General features: G+C 40.7%; 1 protein-coding gene and 1 long non-coding RNA gene across 11 annotated transcripts in view; one reads left to right on the top strand and one right to left on the bottom strand.

Moving 5' to 3' along the window:
- Positions 1–24,058, top strand: part of Cep350 (centrosomal protein 350) — a 140,297-nt gene that overhangs the window by 94,752 nt on the left and 21,487 nt on the right. For 5 of the 9 annotated variants that reach the window (XR_015635084.1, XR_015635083.1, XR_015635082.1 and 2 more), the window contains 5 exon segments: positions 1,714–1,868; positions 8,485–8,684; positions 14,210–14,418; positions 17,932–18,076; positions 21,020–21,180. Coding sequence is in view for 5 of the 9 variants with exons in the window: in XM_087579990.1 (XP_087436116.1) it covers positions 1,714–1,868; positions 8,485–8,684; positions 14,210–14,418; positions 17,932–18,076; positions 21,020–21,180 (870 nt within the window). In the remaining 4 variants the exon portion in view is untranslated. 9 annotated transcript variants of the gene reach the window in all.
- LOC120096287 (uncharacterized) overlaps positions 1–24,058 on the bottom strand; it is a 38,852-nt gene that overhangs the window by 7,218 nt on the left and 7,576 nt on the right. Inside the window, exons 2-4 of one of the 2 annotated variants that reach the window (XR_015636048.1) lie at positions 20,169–20,277; positions 11,905–12,032; positions 1,652–1,836 (exon numbers count right to left, since the gene is read on the bottom strand). This is a non-coding gene — a long non-coding RNA (uncharacterized LOC120096287). Of the gene's footprint in view, positions 1–1,545; positions 1,837–11,904; positions 12,033–20,168; positions 20,278–24,058 lie in introns of those variants that run through there. The other variant, XR_015636047.1, reaches the window with a different exon arrangement.

Here is a 24,058-nt window from a genome sequence, read left to right as displayed (position 1 = left end):
GAAACTTATAAAAGAAAGCATTTAATTGGGTTGTCAGTTTCAGGTTTGAAGTCCATTATGGCAGCAAGCAGCAGCCATGTTGGCCGGAGCAGCTGAGAGTTCACATTTTGATTCACAAGCAGGAGGCAGAGAACACACAGGGAATGGCACAGCTCTTGAAAACTCAAAACTCCCTATGACACACCTCCTCCAGCAAGGCCACCTCCCAATCCATTCCAAACAGTTCTGTCACCTGGAAACTAAGTGTTCGAACGTGAGCCTGTGGTGGCCACCACACCTGTTTATTTTCTCTCCCCCTTGTTGGACTGTGGCACTTTGCTAGGAATGTCTGTGGAAAGGCAGTCCTTACTGCGCACCAAGTTTGTGCTCACAACTCGGTGCTGACCACTTACTTCCACATGAACTAACGTGGGCCCCGTTTCCTCGGATCCTCCATGGGCCCTGCTCTGGAATTAGCTGGGCTTTTTACACTACTCAGCTTCTAGTCCCCCATGCTTGCCCCAAGACACAGGTGGAGACATGCTTCTCTTTCTAAAGACTTTAGGTCTCATTCGTTCAGGAGCAGGAAGGAAAAGAGAAGCGATTTGCTGTGTTTGTAATTTCATGAAATTTAAACAGACAGGATGACCTGTGCCTGTCTTCTTGTAAAGTCATGAGTATAACTTACTATTTGTGGGAAAGGTGTTTTAAGCTATAAAAATTTCGTGCGTTGTCTGTTGATTTTTGTTATGTAGTTTGGTTTTAGTATTTTTTTTTTTTTAAGATCTTGTTGTGTAGCCCTGGCTGGCCCGCAGTTTGCTTTACAGCCCAGGTTAGCCGTGGAAGACGGGCAGTCCTGCCTCAGCCTCCTCAGTGTTGAGGCTGTAGGCACCACCATACATGGCTTCAAGGTTTGCTTCTTGCTTCCTAGAAGTAATGTGCTGGTTAAGCCAGTAATTCCTCCATGATTTCCCCGTAAATTTTGTAAAATCTGTGACCATAATGTTTTCCATAAAAAAACTTTAAAAATGTATTTTCCTGGCATGTTTAAAGTCTATATCTTTTGATCCTTTTTTGTGAGTATACACATTTTATATATCTGTAGTGCCGGTTATGTTTCATTTTTATTTTAAAGCACTGCTTGGAACTAAAGCTCGGGCCTCTCACTTGCTAAGGAAGCAGCACCTGCCCACTGTGCTGCACCCCAACCCCTTGTAGTCCTTTACGTGTTCCAACCTTTAAAACAAGAGGACATTGGATGCTCCATTTTACTGGCAGAAAATTTCCAAGTTCTTTGGATCTCCTTATTTCAGAAAAGAACTTATTATATATAATATAACATTCTCTCTCTCTCTCTCTCTCTCTCTCTCTCTCTCTCTCTCTCTCTCTCTAGTAAAAATATGCATGACATACAAATGTGGTCATTTTTTGAGGCAGAGTCTCACTGTGTATACCAGGGTAGCCTTGAACTCACTATGGGTAGCTCAAGCGGGAGACAAATTCCTGACCCTTCTGAACCTGCCTCCTAAGTGCTGGGATCAGAGGCATGTGCCAGCACATCTGGCAATTTTACTATTCCAGCTTCTTTTAATTATGTGAGGGATTTCTGTTTTGTAAGTAGTTGTCCTCTTGACTTGGGTTATTATTACGAATGTTTTACGTCGAAGCTTACGTGGTGTGTCTGAGCTCTCCTTGAGATGCTGGAGCCAGTGGTATCTGCTCTGTGGTTTGCAGGGCCCTCATGGTGACGACGATGCAGAGGACAAGGCAGCCAGTCCCGGCCCCCCTGGCTCAGAGACCCGCAGTCCTTCCCCGATATCTATTTCCAGCAGTGAAACGAGCAGCATCATGCAGAAACTGAAGAACATGAGAAGCCGCATGGATGAAAAGTAATTATTTTTTGTTTTCTATTTAATCACATTGATATACTTCATCAGATTAGATTGAGAGAAAAAATATTTTAGCAGAATTACTAACTTATCTAACAGCCACTAACTATGCATCTTATTTATAGAATAATTTTTCTCATTTTAATACAATCAGGGTTTTTTCATTTGGAAAAAACAAAACAAAACAAAACCAAAGTAGTAGCCACATGTGTCTTCATGATAACATTAAAAGAAAGGTTACATGATATATCCTGATGTCTCATCATTGGCTCGTGACATATCTCAGACTTGGTCAAATAAGTACAATTTTAGCTTTGTGAGCAGGTCTGCGCTCTTGAGCTGAAACCAGAGAGGTCGAGATGCTGCTCTTCTTGGTTGACTGACTTGTCTTTGTTTTGAGACAGGGTCTCACTCTACAGCCCAGGCTAACCTATAACTCACTCATAGCCCTGGTTGGTCTGGAACTTCTGGGAATTCTCCTATCTCATTCTCCAGAGTGCTAGGGTTACAGATGTGAGCCGCTATGCTGGTGTTTTGTTAGTTTTATATTCTTTTAAAATGTCTATGTGTGCGTGCGTGCGTGCGCCACGTGCTTGCGTGCCACCTTAATTTTGTGAAATAGGGTCTCTCACTGATCTGTGAACTCCCTGTTTCAGCTAGATGGGACGGCCAGCAAGTTCCCAGGACTCAACCTGTCTGTACCCCAACACTGGGTTGCAGGTACACACCACCATTCCTGACTTTTATGTCAATGCTGAGAATACAAACCCAGGTTCTCATGCTCATGCAAGACACTTTACTGTGCTCTCTCCCCAGTGCCTAAAACATTTTTAAAGCATTTTTTTTTAAAACGTTATTTTGAGACGTGGCCCATGTAGCTCTGATTACCAACATAGGAGACCTGAAAGCCTGCCTCCACGGTGGCACCCTTCCTCCAACAAGGCCATACCTCCTAATAGGCCCCGCCATGCTCCGTGGGCCAAGCATTTAAACACATGAGGCTGTGGGGGTCATACCTATACAAACCACCACACTGACTTATTACTCAAAAGTCCTCAAGGAAATAAATATAAGTTCTTTTATGAAGCAATGTTAGAACTTATTAAAATATTTTAATGAATATTTAAGCATAGTTTAGGAAAATAAAAGAAACAGAGGCAAAGGAAGATGGGCTTTCTAGCTTAAGTTATGTCTACCCAGGGCGAGGGTGGGGCCTTGTCAAAGGCTCATTCACATGTGTATAAATTTATGAGTCTCAAAATAACTATATATGGTTTCCTGGCTTTAACATTAAATTGTTCCAAAGGTTCAAAGATTAGGTAGGAATATTTATACTTATTTTAGTTTTGTTTTGGAGAGAGACTCTTGCTTTGGCTGTCCTTGAACTTGTTATGTAGGCTAGGCTGGCCTCAAACTCTCAAGAGGTCTCCCTGCCTCTGCCTCCCCCCCCCCCCCCCGAGTGCTGGCACTAGAGGTATATGCCACCATGCCCAGCTTGGTGCACTTGACTTTTATTTCAAGGACTGTTCTTTAGTAAGTGTATGGCTGGTTTTGTGTGTCAACTTGACACAAGCTTAAGTTATCACAGAGAAAGGAGTGTCATTTGAGGAAGACCCAACCGTAAGGCATTTTCTCAACTAGTGATCAAGGTGGGAGGACCCATTGTGGATGGTGCCGTCCCTGGGCTGGTAGTCCCTTTCCTCCCCAATTTGCTTCTTGGTCACGGTGTTTGTGCAGGAATAGAAACCCTGACTTAAGACAGTAAATGAAGTGAGGTGGTTATTTATGAGGAGCATTAAGATGTTCATATGGTGCTAAAAAAAAATAGGTTAAAATCAGGAATTTTTCATGTAAATGAGTCATAAAAGAGGTCAAAATGTGTTTTTTTTTTCTATAAATATGTTCTTGTTGGTGAGACTGTTTTTTTGCAATTTTCAGCAGGAGTAAAGGACTTTTTCTTCTTCCTTTGTTCCCTTAATTTTCCCTTCTTAAGGCAAAAATTCAAAACTAAAGAGAATGACCAGGCAAATGGCTTTTTATGTAAGCATGGGGACCTGAGTTCAAATCCTTAGAGCCTGCATAAAAGGTCATTCATATATATGTAGCCCTAGTGCTGCGAGAAGTGGAGACAGGAGAATTGCTGGGCTTGCTGGCTAATAGCTTAGTTCCAAAGTCAATGAGAGACTGTCTCAGAGAAGTAAGGCAGAGAGTAACAGAGCCAGACAGGGACATCCTCTTCTGGCCTCTGCACATACACAGATAAAGGTAGTCTAAACTGAATGTTTGAATATTGCATATATGTGAATGTCTCATGGCTACTCATGGGATAAACTAAAGGGTTCCTCAAACAAGAATTTCCTGTTGGGTATGGTGTTGCCTGCCTGTTATCTCAGCACTTGGGAGATGCAGCCAAAGGTCAAAGCTTCATAAGCAGACAGAACTACAGAGACACTGTCTCACGTACAGGCAGGTGGTATATAACTCAGTGGGAGGGTGTTAGACAGGAGCACAAGGCCATTGTTTACACGGGGCAGAGAGGAAGCAGAGGGGAACCAGAGGCAGGTACACCCTTCAGAGGTTCTGCCCATCTTCTCCCAGGTGGGCCTCTAGCCTTCCAAAGAGTCCTGCAGGCTCCAGCCAGACACTGAAAACACAAGCATGTGGACACTGCACATTCAAGCCAGAGCAGTTCCTGTCCTGCATTTTTCCAGGAATTGCTATGACAAATTCCAGAGCCAAAAGCAGCTTTTCCAGGAGAGTGTTTGCTGTACTTTCAGCTCATAGTCATCATAAAGGAAAGGCAGCGGAGGGCCTTCAGGGAGGAAGCCATGAAGCAGAGACCACGGAGCACTGCTGCTTCTCCATGGCCTTCTCACCTGGCTTTTTATACAGCCCAGGAACACTTGCCTGGTGGTGTCACTGCCCACCGTGGGCTGGGCCCTCCTTCATCAGTCATCTATCAAGAAAATGTCCTCTGCACTTGGCCTGCCCATCTGATGGAGGCATTTTCTTAGTTGAGGGTCTCATTTCTTAGACTTGAGTTGTGTCGTTGACAGAAAACCAACCAGCACAGTCACTCATTAACTGCTGTATATCTGCCTCCAAATGCCTGGGAATGCTGCAGACCTCTTGGTCAGTCACTACATACCTACACGAGTACCTTCTGTCTAAGCACTGGTATTTGTGCTGTAGATAGCAAAGACAGCCCTGTTGTATAGATATACACTAAAGAGTAGTCATCCTTCCCAATAAAATTAACATTTGAGGAAATTGTAAAAAAAATTAAATTAATTTAATTTAAATTTGTGTGTGGGGACGTTTTGCCTATATGTATGCATGTGCACCATATACTTGACTGACACTCTTTGAGGCCAGAAGAGAGCATTAGATAGCCTGGAATTGGAATTACGGGTCGTTCCAAGGTGCTCTGTGAGTTTAGAGAACCGAATGTGGTCCTCTGTAAGAGCAGCAAGCACTCTTAACCACTGAGGAATCTTTCCCGTTCCTTGGGGGAAAACTTATTCATTGTCTATTACTGTTACTGTTTACTGTCAACTTTCTGAATTGATTTTTGTGACAGTTTCTGAAGTGATGATACTATGATACTACTTTGGGCCTTTAGTGTTTCACTGATAATAATACCCTTGATAAAATTTATATTTTTAATAGATGACTTTTCTTGACACTTAAAAAAAAATACCTTATTATATAACCCATGCTAGCCTTAACACCAAGCCCCTGTGTCTCTGTCATTCCCATAAAGTCACCTGTTGTTTAGCATCCTGAAGGATTCCTAGTTCTAGGGGTGGATGTACTTAGCCCTTTGATCTTAAGGTTTTTTTCAGACTTTAAGGGGCACTTTTAGTTATGTCATACATGCATATTAAATAAGAAAATGTGTTTCTGGGGAGATGTTTCAAATGTATAATTTCTTATACTCTTTTAAAAAACTATTCATTTTATAATTATAACTGTTTTTTATTTTTTAACAGAGATTTTGAATAAATCTTTAATAAATGACTAACAAATGTCAGTTCTTGTTCTGATAGAGGAAAATTGTTTTCTGTAAAAGGCTAGACAAAAAATGTTATCTATACATCTTTTCAAAGTCATTTTGTGTGTTTCAATACTATCTTACTTTCTGTGCTAGGTCATGCATGCAGTTAGCAGATTTACACTTAAAAGGGTGGGTGAAGTTTGAATGCTATAAATAAATTTTTAAACTTTCACCAAGTGCATTTTATTTTAAGTAATATTTTGATAATTAGCATCAAAATAAGTTTATTGTACATTCATAAAGAATAGCAAGGAACATTGCAATGTCTTTCTGAAATGTGCAGGAATTATTTCCTTAAAGTCGAGTGCAGAAAATCAAGGCAATCCAGATATAAAAACTGTGTATGTGTATGTGTAAAAATCAACACAGTGATGGATGGACACACTGTCTAAGACTCTGTGTAAATAAACAGAGTGATTGGTGGACACACTGTCTAAGACATGTATAAACAAGATGTACCTGCCTTCAAAGTTCCATGGCTGGATTCACACCGAGACTTTCTCCTTTCTAGGATACTGATACTGACCCTTGCCCTCCCAAGGCAATAATGAAATGTTGCCTTAGCTGCAAGTCACTGTGTTTGCATGTGGACAGGAGCATGCTCTGTCGAAGAGGGTTAGCCTTTCCAACTGTCACTGGTCGTATTCATCAGTTTACCTATGTAGGAAATCTGTTTATTATTACAAAAGAAGAGTGGGTTTCCTCTGCCTTTAAGACTTTAACATATGGAATTTTCTTATTTTTAGCCTTACAATTGAACTGCTCATAACACTCTTTGCTGACTTTACATCTTGATATTTAAAAAAAATGGGTATTGATTTTTTTTGGAATTATTTAAGTGGCCCTATGTTAGACTTAAAGCAAGGTATTTCCAGAACTTACTGTTAAAAGTTATGTTGTTAAAGTTAAAATATTATTCTGTAAATTGGTTTACTGAATTATATTTTTATTTGCAAGCTAGATCATGATGGTAAGGTTAATTAAGACAAATGCAGTAATTTAGCTTAAAATAATGCTAAGGTACAGGTACAAAAAGTCAGTTGCTCAACGTTGTATATGTGTACAGAGTTACTGACACACTAGGTCATGGCCATATTGTTTAGTCAGTATTAAAGCTTCTGGAAAACGTATTTAGCCTCACACTGTTCTCATCATAGTCTCATAAACATGTAAATTTACCTGGAAATGTAGGTGATGGCCATGCAGTGTTTGAGAAGACCCATTTATTCCGAATCCATCGATAAGACCCATAGCAGTCCCTGTGTTTGTGTGCCACACATAAAGGTTCCCCTACTGAGCAGCGGTAATATCCAGGATGCTATTAAAAGGTCTTCATTCGACTCCTTTGCTTCCCCCTTTTCCTTCTCCCTGCCTCTCAACCTCTTGGTTTTAAAATCTTCCTCCTTATTTTGTAGACACTGCTCTCCTGTTCACTACTTCTTCTCTGTCTTTACGTCTCACCACTGGGCCTCTCTCAGTGTCTGTTTCCCCAACCTTCATCCCAAATTCCAGCTGTATATCTACAACCAGTTGGTCAGGTAACGGCACCTTTCTCAGTGCACTCTTCGGTAGAGCATGCTCTGTTCTCTTCGTTTGTTGTGTTTGCTTTTTTCTTTTTCTTGTTTTGTTTGTTTGACAGCAGCCCAGAGGCCTCTTGTCACATGTCACGTGGACTTTACCCTAGTGACTCACACTAAGTGACATGATGATTGTTTAAGAATGAAGCTTCAGTTCTTCTTGGCCTTTTATTGCTTGTTGGATGTGCAAGATCTTTTTCCTTGGTTAGCTATCGTTACTGACCTCACAGCAGTAATAAAAGCAGCCCATCTTGTATCAGTGACAGCATCTATATGTAGACAGTTGCTCTCAACTAACCAAATTATTTTCACTAAATCAATAATTTCTCCCAACCCTTTAGGCCCAAGATAAGATTTAATTCCAGAAATCAGGTCAAATTGAGAGAGTCTAGGCATGTGGCATCAAATGGTGCTGAGCATTCGTACACAAACAGAGCTATCACTTGACATTGTGTTGCTTAGGTAAAAGCAAAGCCTGAATTTGAAAATAAAAATGAAAAATGAAATAAATGTATAATCATTTTTCTTTGTTTGCTTGTGTATTTGGGCACCTTGGGGTTGTTTTTATAGTTGCTTTTGGTTTTTCTTGTTTTGAGTTTTGTGTGTTTTCTGGTCTGAGCATTTAGAATAAATTTCTTACATACTCTCTCTTATGAAAAACAGTCAGTCACCAATGAAAATAAGGAGTATGTAAGTTACTGAATAGCAGCGTCAGTCAAGTTTGCTCAAATATGCACTAGATTTTCTTCCTGCGTTTACCGCTAGCTTTCCTTCACTCCCTGACAGACAGCCTGTTATAAGAAACACTAATTCTCTCATATTAAAACAGTTGGCCATCTCGCTTCTGTCATTTCAAGCTTAGGGACAGAATGGTCTGAGTGCCTGCTTTTGCACAGCTTGTTGGTAAGGCATGAGTGACAGCTTTCAAAGTTACCTCTGCCTAGGGATGGGTTTCTAACTAGTCTTCCCCGTGTGACTGTAGGTTTCTGACAAAGCGAGAGCAAAAGCTAATGCAGCGCAGACAGCATGCGGAGGAGCTCCTGGAGTGGAAGCGGCGTCTAGACGCAGAAGAAGCAGAAATCCAACAAATGGAAAAGCAAGCTTTGGCTGCCTGGGACAAAGAACTCGCAAAACCCAAAACTCCTAAGAAAGAACTGGAGAGCCAGAGAACCGCGCAGAGAGGTAATGACTGCAAACGAGAGCCTAACATTTTATTTACTTATTTTTGGAAAGGAATGGTTAAAAGTGAAGGAGGCAGTTCAGCTACACACCTGGTGCACACGACTTTTAAGAAACTAAGTAACTTCTTGCCAATGTGAATGTAAAGGTTTGTTTTAAATCAACCTGTCAAAGCTTAATAGGCGTTCAAACAAGGAAAACTCAGGTGTTTCATTCTTTATTTTCCACAGAATGCACAAAAAGAGATAGATTTTTCATCTCACTTTATATTAGTATGTAACTTCAATGCTTAATCCATAAAAGAATAACATGAGAAAGGAAAAGGCTGTTCTTTTCTACCCTAAATACTGTACATACAAATCTAAAGAGGAAAACTTAGAATCTCTTGAATGGATTCAGAAAAAGACAGGATCACATACGTAAACCCCAGGCCAAAGTACACACAGAAAGGAACTGTCTTTACCCAGCAAAACGGATCAAGAAAATGCAGACTTGAAGCAGATATAATACTCCATGATAAGAGAGAGAACACTTTCCCCTTGAAAACGTTTATTAAGCATTATACATACACTCTAGGAAGTTCAGTAAGGTTTGGGAAACAATTAAAATTAGGGACTGGAAGACACAAAACTCTTATTACTTACACATAGAAAACCCAATTTGGTGCTGGAGAGATGGTGAGTTAGGTAAGAGCGCTTGTTTCACAAGCATTGGAACCTTTAAACCTATGTAAAAAAGCTGGGCAAGCGTCCACGTCTGCTTGTAACCCCAGAACTGTAGGACAGCCACTGCCAGCTCTAGGGCCAGCGAGAGACAGACCGTCTCAAGGGATAAAGCAGAGAGTGACAGAGCAGGACACCTGACCCTTCCTGACATCCACACCTGCACATAGGCACATATAATTGCACATAATGTACACATGTACCCCTTCTGTCACACACAGGAAGACCCAAGGATTTGTACTTTGTTAGAATAATGAGTGAGTTTAGAAAGATCACTAGTTAGAAATTCCAAACAGTGAAACCCAGTCGTTTTGAGCTGGATGTAAGTCAGATGCTGGAATATTTGTCTCCAGTGCATAAAGCCCTGCATTCCCGCCCCAGCACCTGAGTTCGATGGCACAAAACTGCTTCCAAAGCGGAGGCAGGAGGATTAGAAGTTAAGGTCAGCCTCAGCTTCACAGTAAATTTGAAGCCAGCTTGGGCTATCTGAAACCCTTACTCAAAACCAACCAAATAAATCAACAAAACCCCACTTCTTCATGCTTCTGCACGCAGCCCTTGTCATATTCATTGAATCCCTTTAATAGGGACTGGGTGGGGGCAGTGCTGGAGAAATGGCTCAGTGATTAAGGGTGCTTCCCACCCTTCAAAGGACTCAGTTTGGTTCCATGTCAGGCATCTCACAACTACCTGTAACCCCTAGCTTCAGAGGATCCTGTGCCCTCTTCTGGCTTTCTTGTGCATGTGTGCGTGCGTGTGTACACACACACACACACACACACACACACACACACACACACACACACACACACACACACGTACAAATAAAAGTAAATCTTTAAAGAAATATTTGAAAGTAGGAGGATTAGTAGGAAAGAGATAAAGGATCTAGAAGAGTAGGAAGGAGACAAGAGAGGATAATAGCTGAATCTGATACATTATATACAAGTATGGAGATAAGCCTCCATTGTGTATAATATACCTAGTAAATTTTAATGTAAAACCCCTCAGTTATATGTCTTAGACAAACAAAAGCTGGCTTTTAAGAGTATCATTTTTTAAAAGTTACAAGTAGAATTGGGCATGGTGACACATGCTTCTAACTTCAGTACTCAGGAAATCGGGGTAGGAGAATTGTGACTTTTGTGACTTTGAAGCCAGCTTAATCTAGAGTCTGAGACCAACCTAGAGAGAACCTGTCTCAAAATATAGATAGATAGATAGATAGATAGATAGATAGATAGATAGATAGATACATACATACATACATACATACATAGAATTCAAAAAATATGAAGTACTTTGATATAAGGTTAATAATACAAGATCTTTGTGAAGGAAAACTCAGAGCTCTGTAAGGAGATGTTAAACAGCAGAACATTTTCACATTCAAAAATGAACCCAGTATCATATGATATTTTTCTTTGAACTCATCTCTGGAGCCAAGGCCATTTAGATTTGAGGTCCATCAAGGTTCCTGAAAAGGGTTTTGATAACCTCGTTTAATGTTTTATGAGGTAGGAGGATCGAGGATTCAAGGCCATCTAGACTATATATTGAGTTTGAGGCCTGTCTGGGCTCAAAAGCAAGCAAACAAACAACAACAACAAAAACCTAAACATTGCCCTAATAACTTAAAAAATATAAAATAGATTTTCCCCAAAAAGGCTGCTCCAAAGAGAATTACATACAGTTTAGCAAGTAATTTTAATGTCTGGCTGAGTAAAATGAATTATATTCTTATATGTTTGTATATTCGATTTGTGACAGTGGTTTTTGGGTATACATATACACGAATAAAAGATATACTTCAACTAGCTGTACCATTATTCATAATAAAAATATTTGAAATAGAAAAAACCCTACATTTCTATTAGTGGTGTATTTATATACTCCAGTAATCAGCGTGCGTATTTGCATATTGTACCATGCTCAATTCAATGAAAAAAATGTAGCTATGCAAATCAACATGCACGAAACCAAGTAAACACAGTGGCCACAAGTGGTTTGGTGATTCCTTTTCAAGACTGTTTCAGAACATGTTAAATAATATAGTAACAAATGATACATAAAGCCAAAAGTTTCCTTATGGTCTCTCTCCAACTTCAGCTGGAAGATAAATTAAAAATGGCTTATTTTGTTAAAGCTGTTCATCAGGAACTGTTGGATATAAGTGTGGTCCATGTGAGCAGGTCAGTGGAGTAAAAGCTCTCTCAGAGCTGCCCTGTAGCTCATCAAGAGTAGCTAGCTTATGAGTTCAGACTACTTAATAAGGCAGGATGATAGAAGCAACAGCATCCAGGAAAAAAATTAAAGATGCCAAAACCAGTCAGCATGAATTCGTTGCAGCAGCTGAAGCTCACTCTACGCACAACTGGACAAGTGTCCATGGCTACCAGACCTGCTGAAACAGCCAAGCAGAGCCCTAACGAAAATTACCATTGCCGTTATCTCCCTTCAAAATGAAGTCACTAAAAACTTCACTGTCCACCACAAGTTACCTTCAGAATGGGTTCTGCAGGGAGCCTTTTCTCGTAGCTACTCATTTCCAAAATGAAGTCTTCTGCAGAAATAGCCGAGTTGACCCAGGGATGTCCAGGGAGGTGGACTTTCATCTTACGGGATCTGGCTGGGTGACAGGCAAGGCACTGTTAGGTAAGAACTTTATCATTAGTGATAAGGAGTTTAAGAAGTTAGAAGTAGGATCATGACAGGTGTCCCTACAGCAGGAATTCAAGCAACTTACCTTCCTTTCATAGAATACTATTCAAGAAATAAATGTTCTTGGATTTTTCCCAAACCTTCATTTTTAGAATGATGTACCAAAACAATGAGTTGTTTCTCAATAAATCAAAGGGCTTTTTTCAAAATTGAAATGGGAAATTAAAAAATAATGATTTTTAAAATTTAAGGTTATTATCATCATCATTGTGTATGTATGTGTGTGGTGTTTTAGTACATGTGAGGGTACTATCATTGTGTATGTATGTGTGTGGTGTTTTAATACATGTGAGGGTACTATCATTGTGTATGTATGTGTGTGGTGTTCTAGTACATGTGAGGTTATCATCATTGTGTATGTGTGTGGTGTTCTAGTACATGTGAGGTTATCATCATTGTGTATGTGTGTGATGTTTTTAGTACATGTGAGGTTACTATCATTGTGTATATGTGTGGTGTTTTTAGTATATGTGAGGTTATCATTGTGTGTGTATGTGTGTGGTGTTTTAGTACATGTGAGGTTATCATCATTGTGTGTGTCTGTGTGTGATGTTTTAGTACATGTGAGATTACTATAATTGTGTATGTATGTGTGTGATGTTTTAGTACATGTGAGATTACTATCATTGTGTGTGGTGTTTTAGTACATGTGAGGTTATCATCATTGTGTATGTGTGTGGTGTTTTAGTACATGTGAGGGTACTATCATTGTGTATGTGTGTGGTCTTTTAGTACATGTGAGGTTACTATCATTGTGTATGTGTGTGGTGTTTTAGTACATGTGAGGTTATCATCATTGTGTATGTGTGTGGTGTTTTAGTACATGTGAGGTTACTATCATTGTGTATGTATGTGTGTGGTGTTTTAGTACACTTGAGGTTATTATCATTGTGTATGTATGCATGTGGTGTTTTAGTACATGTGAGGTTATCATCATTGTGTATGTGTGTGGTGTTTTAGTACATGTGAGGTTACTATCATTGTGTATGTATGTGTGTGGTGTTTTAGTACACTTGAGGTTATTATCATTGTGTATGTATGCATGTGGTGTTTTAGTACATGTGAGGTTATTATCATTGTGTATGTATGTGTGTGGTGTTTTAGTACATGTGAATGCAGCTCTGGCATACCATGATGCAGGTGTGGAGGCCAGAGGACAACTTTCGTAAGTTGTTTCTCTTTCTACTGTGGATTCTGAGGATCAAACTAGGTCATCAGTCTGGAGTGACAAGCACTTTTACCCTCTGAGCCATCTCTCTGGCTACAGTGCTAATGACCCTTAGGTTCTCTGAAGGTAGACATTCTTATAGTATAGATTATAGAAGTGTTCTCTATTTACTACGCCCTTGTCATCATGCAGTGAAGTACTCCAGTAGGTGTACAATGCCACGAAGTCCCTTACAGGACCTTGCTTGCTGTGTAATTGTGACAGCTCAGGTTCAACTGTGGCAAGCTTATTTGGATTTTGTTAAGCTTAATTTTCCATGAATTTCTTAATTGCCCAAGGACTTTATGACATGACAGTGGTTTGTATCCATATGTGTTATCTAGCTGGGTGACACTTGAAGTTTAACTGAATGTACATGCATGTGAGTGCATGTGTACGTGTACAAGAAAGCGTGGAAGGAAAAGGACAGCCTCTGGTCTCGTTCAGGCATTCATTCTATAGCACTTCACTCTCTGATTATGGCAGGTTTGAGCTTCTCCTCTCAGCCTGGAAAAAGTCACCTGTATATAACAAGACTTCTCTGGAATATGACCTGGGAGTAAAAGTTTTAAGTCATAAAGTATTTGTTTCATCTTTTCAAAAAGCACTAAAATATTTTCCAAAGTGACTGAAGCAGTGTCCAGCTTGTGAGTTGTAATTGCTGTGCACCTCATATTTATTCAGCCTTCATCACTGGACATACACGGTGAATATCTGCTCTCATGTGGGGTCAGCCAAGATTGCTAATGCACAGACTCTATTAGTAAATGGTAAATAATGTGGTTTATACTGAAAGAGGTCTAAAATGTAACAAGCTTAACTTCTTCACTGACAAAGTTTGGACATTTTGTTTTGTTTTGTTTTCACTCTGTTTCTAGGAATAGCAAGTGAAGAGGGATCTCTGGTGCCTTCCTACTCTCTACGGAACAGTGAAAGTTGTATTCCGGAAGAATTAGGCAGCCCTTCTGATTTGTGTATGCCTTCTGAGTCTAGGGCTCAGACACAGCCTGGGAGTCCAGATCACAGTTTACTTACTGAGGAAATGATTTTTCCACAGGAACTCGAACCTGACTCTCCCAGTAAACATGTAAGTCAATGCCTATTTGTATCTTAAAACTTCTATAGAGAAAACAGTGTTGAGAAGGTATAATGAATTGCCATATCATTCCTGGTAATAGTAGCACCGTCATCCATGCTTGTACCACACAGGGTTTAACATTTGGAGAGAAATAAAACTTTTAATAAGCTTATGTTTATGAGTATATGAATTTAGCTTCAGTAGCAGTTAAAATTATACTGTCAAGTCTAATAATATTAAAGAGATAGTGCCTTAATTAGAGTTACTATTGCTGTAATGAAACACCATGACCAAAAGAAAGTTGGAGAGGAAAGGGTATATTTGGCTTACATTTCCAAATCCCTGTTAATCCTCTAAGGAAGTCAGAGCAGAAACTCAAACAGGGCAGCAACCTGGAGAGAGGAGCTGATGCAGAGGCTGTGGAGAAGTACCTCTTACTGGCTGCTCCACCTGCTCTCTTTCTGAACCTGGACCACCAGCCCAGGGTAGCACCAAACAATGAGCTGGGCCGTCCCCATTGATCACTAACTAAGAAAATGCCCTACACGCTTTCATACAGCCCTGTTTTAGGCATAGTCTCAGTTGAGGTTCCCTCCTCTCAGATGATTCTGGGTTGTGTCAAGTTGACATAAAAACCAGTCAACATAGGCAGGGATTTTTAAAGTCTGTAACAGGACTAGAGACAGCTCAGTGGGTAGGTAATAAGGGTGTTAACTGCCAAGTTTGATGGCCTGGCTTTGAGTCTCAGAACCCTCAAGGTGGAACAGAGACAACTAACTCCCAGAAGTCAGCATGTGGCGTGTGTGTGTGTGTGTGTGTGTGTGTGTGTGTGTGTGTGTGTGTGCGCGCGCGCGCGCGCGCGCGTGTGCTTGTGCACGGCACATACACACACATATACAGAGTAATGGAGATTATTTGTATAAACGTGACAAGCCCTTTTGCAAATCTGCTGTCTTAAAAAGCATAAGATCTTTAAAACATAGTGCCTTTGCTAAAATGTAGTTAATAATTGCTAGTTCATAATCAGAGTAAGGGTGGTTTTATCGCTTTGAAATATCTGAAATAAATGGTTTTCAATTATTATACTGGGCATTATTAGAATAATAATATTCTTTTATTCTGTATTTCATAGAAAGATAAAAACTCAAGATAAAAACTCACTTGTTTTTTAAAAAGTGATTTCTATAAGATTAAGATATCAGCAGAGCAGTGTGAAACTCTAAGAGATGTAGTAGAACTGCTTTATTGGGAAAAGTTACATGTGTGCTAGTGTGTACGTGTCTGCATGTAAAAGTCAGAAGAGACCTGAGGAGTCAGTTCTCTCCTCCTAAACCACGTGATTCCAGCAGTTGAGCACGTGTTGTAGGACTGGCAGCTTTAATCTGCTGAACCGTTTTCACTGACCCATGTTAAAGCTTCCTTAATTTTAAAAATATGAATAGAAACATCTATCCTTAGAACTATGTTTTAAAATTATTTTATTTTATGTATATGCGTGTCTGGCCAACGTGTATGTCTGTGCACCATTTGTGTGCCTGATACCCAAGGAAGCCATAAGAGGACATTGGCTCCTGAAACTGGAGTTACAAATGATGATGAGACACCATGTGGGTGCTAGGATTTGAATCTAGGTCCTCTGCAAGAGCAGCCCTGGTCTTCAGAGTGAGAACCTGGCTTAAATTATATAGAATATAGAATATATAGAATTATATATAAACTTAATATAATTATAATGAATTGTAATATAATAATTAAAATATAATAAAACCTAGTATTCTTATGCTAATCAAGAAATTGCATTAAAGAAGAAAAAGAAAAGGGTTTTTTTATTCACTTAATATCTTGATTGCTGCCCCCCCCAGTCACACCCTCACAAAGTCTCTCCCCCATACCTCCTTCTCCTCTGAGAGGATGGAGTCCCTCTGGGTATCCCCCGACTCTGGAACATTAAGTGTCTGGGAAACTAGGCACATCCTCTTCCACTGAGGCCAGACCAAGCAGCCCAGCTAGAAGAACATATCCCACAGACAGGCAACAGCTTTTGGGATAGCTCCTGCTCCAGTTGTTAGGGATTCACATGAAGACTAAGGTGCACATCTACTATACATGTGTGGGGAGGCCTAGGTCCAGCCCATGTGTGTTCTTTTGTTGCTGGTTCAGAATCTTAAGAGCCTCAAGGGTCCAAGTTAGTTGACTCAGTTGGTCTTTCTGTGGCGTTCCAGTCCCCTTCAGACCCCTCAATCCTTCCCTCAACTCTTCCATAGAGTCCCCGGCCTCCATCCATTGTTTAGCTGTGGGTCTCTGCATCTGTCTGAGTCAGATGCTGGGTGGAGCCTCTCAGAGGACAGTCATGCTAGACTCTGTCTGCAAGCACCACAGAGCATCATTAGTAGTGTCAGGGATTGGTGCTTGCCCATGGGATGGGTCTCTGCTCCCTGAATTTCTTGTAGGCAGGATGAATTTTTGTGGAAAACTTTATGGGTGGGTTGGTGTCCCTATCACTCCTCTGGGTATAGGAGGTTACCTCTTAAGGTTTCATATCCCCAGTGCTGTGAGTCTCAGCTAAGGTCTCCCACATTGATTCTTGGGCACCTCCCCTATCGCAGGTCTCTTGTCTAATCCTCGAGATGCCTCCCACCTCTTCACTTCCCCTCCCCTGCCAGTTGCTGATTTCCACTCATTTTCATGGCCATCTGGCCATCTCTCCTGTCCCTTCCCACACCTGAGCCTGACCCACCCCCATCTCATCTCCCGCCCAGTTCCCTCCTCGATCTGCAACCTACAACTATTATAATCCCTCCTCACTTGGGTCTGCCTTCTTTGGCTTCTTTGGGTCTGTGGAGTATAGTGTGGGTAGCCTTTATTCTATAGTTAGCATCTACGTATTAATGAATATATACCAGGCATGTCCTTTTGGGTCTGGGTCACCTCACTCAGGATAATGGTCTCAAGTTCCATCTGTTTGCCTGCAAACTTCATGATGTCCTTATTTTTAATAGCTGAATAGTATTCCATTATGTAGATGTACCACATTTTCTTTATCCATTCTTAAGTTGAGGGACATCTTGGTTGTTTCCAATAACTTTTAATCAACTTTTTTTAAACCTTTTGTGAAATTATAAAGTTGTGCTAAAATTTAATATATTCAATTATTAAATATACTATTAAATTTGATGTTTATTTGATATAAAATATTATAAAATATACTTTAAAAAGAATTACTTAAAACGTAATTGGGGGCTGGAAAGATGAATCAGTGGTTAAGAGCACTTGCTGCTCTTGGAGAGAACCAGGTTCAGTTCCCAGCACCCACATGGCAGTAACTGTAGTCGCAGGGGATTCCACACCCTTTGCTGGCCTCCAAAGGCACTAGCCATGCACATGGTACACCACCATACAGGTCAAAAATAGATACATTTTTAAAAGTTGTAATTGCTATCTTTACTTGGTTGTATCTCACATTTAAAATATAAGTTCAGTTGTTTGACAAAATAATTCCTGTTTGCCTTTCTGCTTCAACAGTCACCTCCCAAAAGTTCCTTATCTTTGTCAAAGCAAGAGTCTAGCAAAGCAAGTCATAGGACTGAAGGACACGGCCATCTGCCTGCCAGATCTCGTCAACCCTCTTACAGTTGGTCAGATGAGTCCCTGTCTATGACACAGTCAGGTGAGGCTGCAATGCGTTTCTTCTTTTGTTTTGAATTCTCCTTTAATAAGCTTTGTTGACCACATGCTACACTCTTGTCCTTTGTTGCTTAACTCATAGCTCAGTGATTATCACTGATAATATATCCTAACTTTATTCTCTTGTGTTTGTAGACATTTATTTCTCCAAAAATTTCTTTCTGTCTGTCCATGTCAGACAGTGGCTTTTTGTTTCTACAGCACTCTGTCCTTGAGTGTGCCACACTTTACAGCACAGCTCGTCGGACAGCTTGGCTACCAGGTCTGGGTTACAGTCCCTGGCAGCTGGGTCTATGTTTTCTCAACGTGTAACACCAGTGCCTCATAGGCATGTGGTGGCTGCTTATTAATTTTTTTCAATGAGCTATTAGCAACCATGAAGTTAGAGGGTTGTGGAACGGATAGCACAAATCTCAAAGGAGCCATGTAGAGAAACATGCCTGTGTTCCTTTCGCCCGTGGATGGCAACGGGAACATTCTGTTTTCTTTTTTGTGTACCCCTCCCTGTTCATAGTCTGTTGGATGTTGATTTTGAAAGACTGAATAGCTTCTACCTTGCAAGGCATCAGGAGTTTGTTGCTCTTGGGAAGCATTTCTAAAGGGAAAGTGCTGTGTTTATTAGAATTATGAGGAAAATGAATATAATATTGAGCATCACCATATTAATTATATTGATAAACATATATTGCCATTTAAATTCATTCTTAAAAGACATTAGCTTTTTCTTTTGTTGTTTTGTTTTAGGGGGGTGTGGTTTTGTTGTTTTGTTTTTTTAAGTAAAGATGGTTTAGTTGTTTCTGTGAGAGGAGGTGGATGAGGGGAAGTAGTTTAATCGGGGAAGTACTCATAACAAGTATGAAGGCCTCTGTTTGGTTCCTAGAACCCGTACGTAAAGGGAACTGGGCACAGTGGCATGAGCCTGTAATATTATCCAGGGCAAGAGGAGCTCAGCAGATGCTTGGGGCTTGTTGGCCAGCCAGTCTAGCCTGTTTGGGGATAAACCATGCCTCGGAAAACAAGTTGGATGTGCTTGAAGAAAAACACACAAGGTTGATCTCTGGCCTCCACCAAACACACCCATGGACACCCACACACATATGAACCCCCTCACACACATACACTTTTTTAAAAAGGTAGATAATATACCATAACTCAGCTTTTTTCCTCATGATTGTTTTCTAGATATCCTTAAATGTTCACAGTCATAAATAATGCTTTAAGAAATACATACAATGGGGTTGGGGATTTAGCTCAGTGGTAGAGCGCTTGCCTAGCAAGTGCAAGGCCCTGGGTTTGGTCCTCAGCTCCAAAAAAGAAATACATACAACATTTTTAAAGTCTGGTTGATAGAAATAGAATTATCAGGTCAAACAGTGAAAATTACTTGGAGGTTTTGTTTGTTGTTGTTTTATTTTGTTTTTCAGTAGGGTCTCACTATGTAGATCTGGTTGTCCTAGAACTCACTATGTAGATCAGGCTGAACTCAAACTCACAGAGATTGGCCTGCCTCTGCCTCCCAAGTGCTGGGATTAAAGCTGTGCACCACTACAGGTGGCTTCACTCTTAGTTTTTCCTGACAGACTGGCCTCCTTGTGCCTCCCCAGCGATGGAATTACGGACTGTGCCCCCACTCTTGGCTTAGAAGCAAATAACTCATCGGACCAAAGAAGTAGATAGTCAGAGAGACGATTACTTTAACCCAGACTGTGCAAATGAATACAAAGCCCCAAGCACTCAGAGCTTTCAACCTAAAACCAGTTATTTTCTTCCAAAGTTAAGAGGAAGCATGTGAAGATCTCAGTTGTCCCTTCCTGCCCCTGCTTGTTTGTACATCTTAAGTCAGTGCTGAGAGATCATGGGAACTTAGCTTTGCTTTGTAGCCCAGATATTGGGATCACACCATATTTAAGAGGCAGTACTCTCTCTGCATCTCGACGGCTTCTTAGGTAACTTAATGTGAGATAACCTAGTTGCAAGGTGAGACCGTGCACATATGAGTCTGAGAGTACTGAGGTGCGTGGAAACGCCATCAGTGTGTGATGCTGAGCTGTGGGGATGCTCTCTTATGTCCTTACTGTGTGCAGTGAGGTAAGCAGTGGTTCCAACGCTGCCTGTTTGTTTCCATTCCTCCACATGACAGGTTATAATCCGCGTTCCCGTGCTGTTGCAGTGACTAGGCCTCTCCTGTGCAGAAATAAAGTATTGGGGAGAAACAAATTTTAATCAGTTTTACTTTAGTACTTTTTAAAGCTTTCAAAGAAACAGTAGGACGTGTTTTTCTTTATTTTATGTGATAAGACTTCACTTAATGATTCACAGTTCGGGAATGTAACATTTTATTTTATCCTAATTTGACTTTTAAAATATAACATCATGTATTAATATATAAGGACAGTTTTATGAACATCTTGCTACCAGAAGTAATTTTTTATAGAAAGTACAAATTTCACTAACATAAAAATGTAAACTTTAACTATATATCTTGCTAAGATAGGGTTGTTCAAAATCTACTCACATTTCAGAGAGTGAGCGGTCAGGGTTGCGCAGTAGTTATGAATCCTTGCTTCACAAGCAGACCTCACAACCTGAGTTCCATCCCGGAACACAGGAGAAGGGAATCAACTCCAAAAGATGTCCCCTGGCCTCCACACTTATACCACACTCAGGCGCGCGCACACACACACACTTTTCACAATAATTATAAACAAACGAATAGAACCATTAGAAATTAGAATGGTAATCAGGAAGGCTAAAGGCAAAGGAAGATCCACAGGAAAACAAGCATGAATTTTATTAATAACATTTTCCAGACGCTCAATTTTTAAAATTTTAAATATTAACTTTAAGCATTATAGCTTTTCTTTATTAGTTAGTGAGTTAATTTTATTCTTTGTTAAAATTAATTACAAGATTTTGTTTCTTTCAGAAACTACATCTGACCAGAGTGACATTGAAGGGAGGATCCGAGCTCTGAAGGGCGAGCTGCGGAAGAGAAAGTCAGTTGTGGAGCAGCTGAAGAAGGAGCAGAGGAAACGACAAAAGGAAAGGCTGAAAGCCCAAGAAGCCAGTCTGCTCAGACAGCTGGAGGTGAGACGGGGATGGGTCAGCCGCCAAGGGTAGCTCGGAAGAGAGGCTCAGTGTTCCCTGCTAATAAAGTAGTCATGTAGAGTCGCATTTTATCATCTTTAAAAACAAACCCGAAGGTATCTTAAGTATTACACTAAATATTAAAAAACTTTCTGATAGTGGTACTTGCCAGGCAAATGGTGGTACAGACCTTTAATCCCAGCACTAGGGAGGCAGAGGCAGGTGGATCTCTGTGAGTTCAAGTCCAGCCTGGTCTATACAGCGAGCTCCAGGACAGCCAGAGCTCCACAGAGAGTTTGTCCATAATCTCCTCAAAAGCAGTAATAGTAATAGTAATAGTAATAGTAATAGTAATAGTAATAGTAATAGTAATAGTAATATCAGTGGATGGACAGACAGATCTAGATATTCTCACTGTTGTTGCCCGTCTGTTCTGGTAAATAGGCTGATGTAGGACAGCTCCTAATTGACAGCTGCAGGCTGCTCCCCTCCTAAACTCTGGCACCCTCCACAGTCTGCTGCCTGACACTGTCTCCCCTACAGTCCCTGCTCCCTGATGGCTGTTCTGCCAGGCCACTCCTCTGTGCACAGTCTTGGGCCCTGGCTCGGCTCTCACCTGTATCATCTGCATAGTCTCCTCCTACCGCTGCCTCTGGCAGATTTTTCTACACATCTCATCCCCCTCCCTCCCCTTCCCCCTCTCCCCCTTTCCCTCTCCCCTTTCTTTCTCCCTCTCCCTCCCTCTTCCACCTTTCTTCCTTTTCATTCTTTTCTTCTCCCAAACTCCCCTGCCTCCGTACAGTCTCTCCCTGCTGCCCTAGCCCAGCTGTCCTAGATCCATCTGAACTCCGGCTATTACAATTGTCTGGTCTCATGTCACTACTAGAGAAAGCTGCCCAGCTTCTTTCTGCCTGGACACTTTAAGATTTTCAAAACCTTTGAAACTGTTAGACCTTTAAGTTTACCAAGTGCGAGAAAGTACATTGCTGTGTTGAATCAAATTATCTGTCCTTTTAATTTTTTTCCCATTGACTAATTTTCTTACGAAATTAAAATGGCTTTTTTTATATGACAGGAAATCAGATAATTGAATGCATTTTCAATTAATCCTCATAGCAATGAAGTATGGGTACTTCACTGTTTCACAGATAAGGAAACTAAGTTTCAGTAGGATTAAGGACTTATCCAGGGACACACAGACCATAAATGAAAAAGGCAGGGTTTCTATTTATTTCTAATTCTATGTCTTCCCATGAGAACAGGCCTTTTAATAAATGTGGAAGTAATAAACATTTACATGGGTGCATCCCATGGTGACAGAGAGCAAGCCCGGTGATGAGGTATAATAAATAACCAGCCCCAGATAGCCACACATCCCTATAATCAGCTTAGGAGTCTGAAATAGAAATGGGAGTTCAAATCCAGCCTGACCCACATAGTGAGTTCCACCCTAGCACTAGGGGATTTAGAACAAGCAGCAGCAGAGACGCAGTGGCTATGCTGGGAACTCATGTGGGAAAGCAGTGGGAAAGTTCAAAAGTGGAGGTGACATCTAGGAACTTAATGGCCAGACGAAGGCATTTGGGCTTTACCTGATTGGGCATGCAGCTCTAAGCCATTAAAGTAATACTGGAAATAAGTGAAACAGTGCTGCTGAGAAAGCTCACTGTTACCACTCTAGTACGTGGGGATTTGAGGCAGGAGGAGCTCAAGTTTGAGCCTAACCTGTGCTACATACCAAATCCTGTCTCAGAAAATTGTTACAACCTTAAAAAAAAAAATTTCATTGCTAGGAAATATCTAGAAAGAGTGGAGTGCCATATGACCCATCCCATCCAACACTTGGCTGAGTGACTGAATAGAAATGAGAGTTACGTGTTCTGAGTTTTGAAATTACATTATGTCATAGAGAAATAAATAGACATGGCGATTCATATGAAAACGATCTATTGGACTGTATTAGTCACAGAGTTAATAATAAATTAAAATTAGATCAGTATCACTTTCAGATCTGAGAAGCTATACCAGTATGTAGGCCTAGCTAGATGCTATATGCGGTTACTTAGTGATTAATACTAGAAGTTGTCAGAACATTGCTAATTCCGATGAAGATAATATAGAGGACAAGAGTTCTCTACCTATGTAGTAGGGATTTTAGTCCAGACATTAAGAATTTATAATAATTAGCAAGGATCCATCAATCATTCTTTCACTCTATGAACATTTATTGACAGTCTAGTTTAGGCCAGACATAGATAGATAAGCCTGAACAAAACATGCCGAGCTTTTCTTTACAGCTGCGACGTCCAGTTGCCTTAGACAAGTAAGTGCAGCCTCCCAAGTGGAAGAGATGCCCTAGATAGAGGGTTCACTGTAATGCCACACTCATGATAGTTATGACGTGTTGGAGTCTGGTGGTTAGTAAAGAGTAGGCATTTAATAACCAGGCAACAGGGTCAGTGATTCGGACCTTCTGACTGATTACACTCAATTTCCCCCCGAGTACTTTCTTAAGAAGTTTACAGTCAGTGATACCAGAAACAAAACAGCATACAAGGCAGAGTGTCGTAGCCCAAGTCTTTAGTCCCATCACTTGGAGGAGGCAGAGGCCGATGAGTCTCTGAGTTCACGAACTTCTTACTCTACAGAGTGAGTTCCAGGTCAGCTAAAGCGGCCAACGTCAATCCACAGTGCCCCTCCCCCAAGCCACAGAATAATAGTGCGTACTGCAGAAAGTGGCATATGACAAATTAAAGGTCTCAGCATGCCGAGGGATTATCATTCGGGATTTTTAAAATTGAAACGGTAATTTCTTGCCTCGCTTTCTACAGTGGTAAAGATGTGATGGGAACAGGGAGGGAATCTTTATCTTCTGTCT

Source organism: Rattus norvegicus, chromosome 13 (genome assembly GCF_021556685.1).
Source record: "Rattus norvegicus strain SHRSP/BbbUtx chromosome 13, alternate assembly SHRSP_T2T, whole genome shotgun sequence".
Lineage (NCBI taxonomy): Eukaryota > Metazoa > Chordata > Mammalia > Rodentia > Muridae > Rattus > Rattus norvegicus.
Note: the sequence above shows the minus strand (reverse complement) of the source record. Positions and strands in the feature narration are given on the sequence as shown.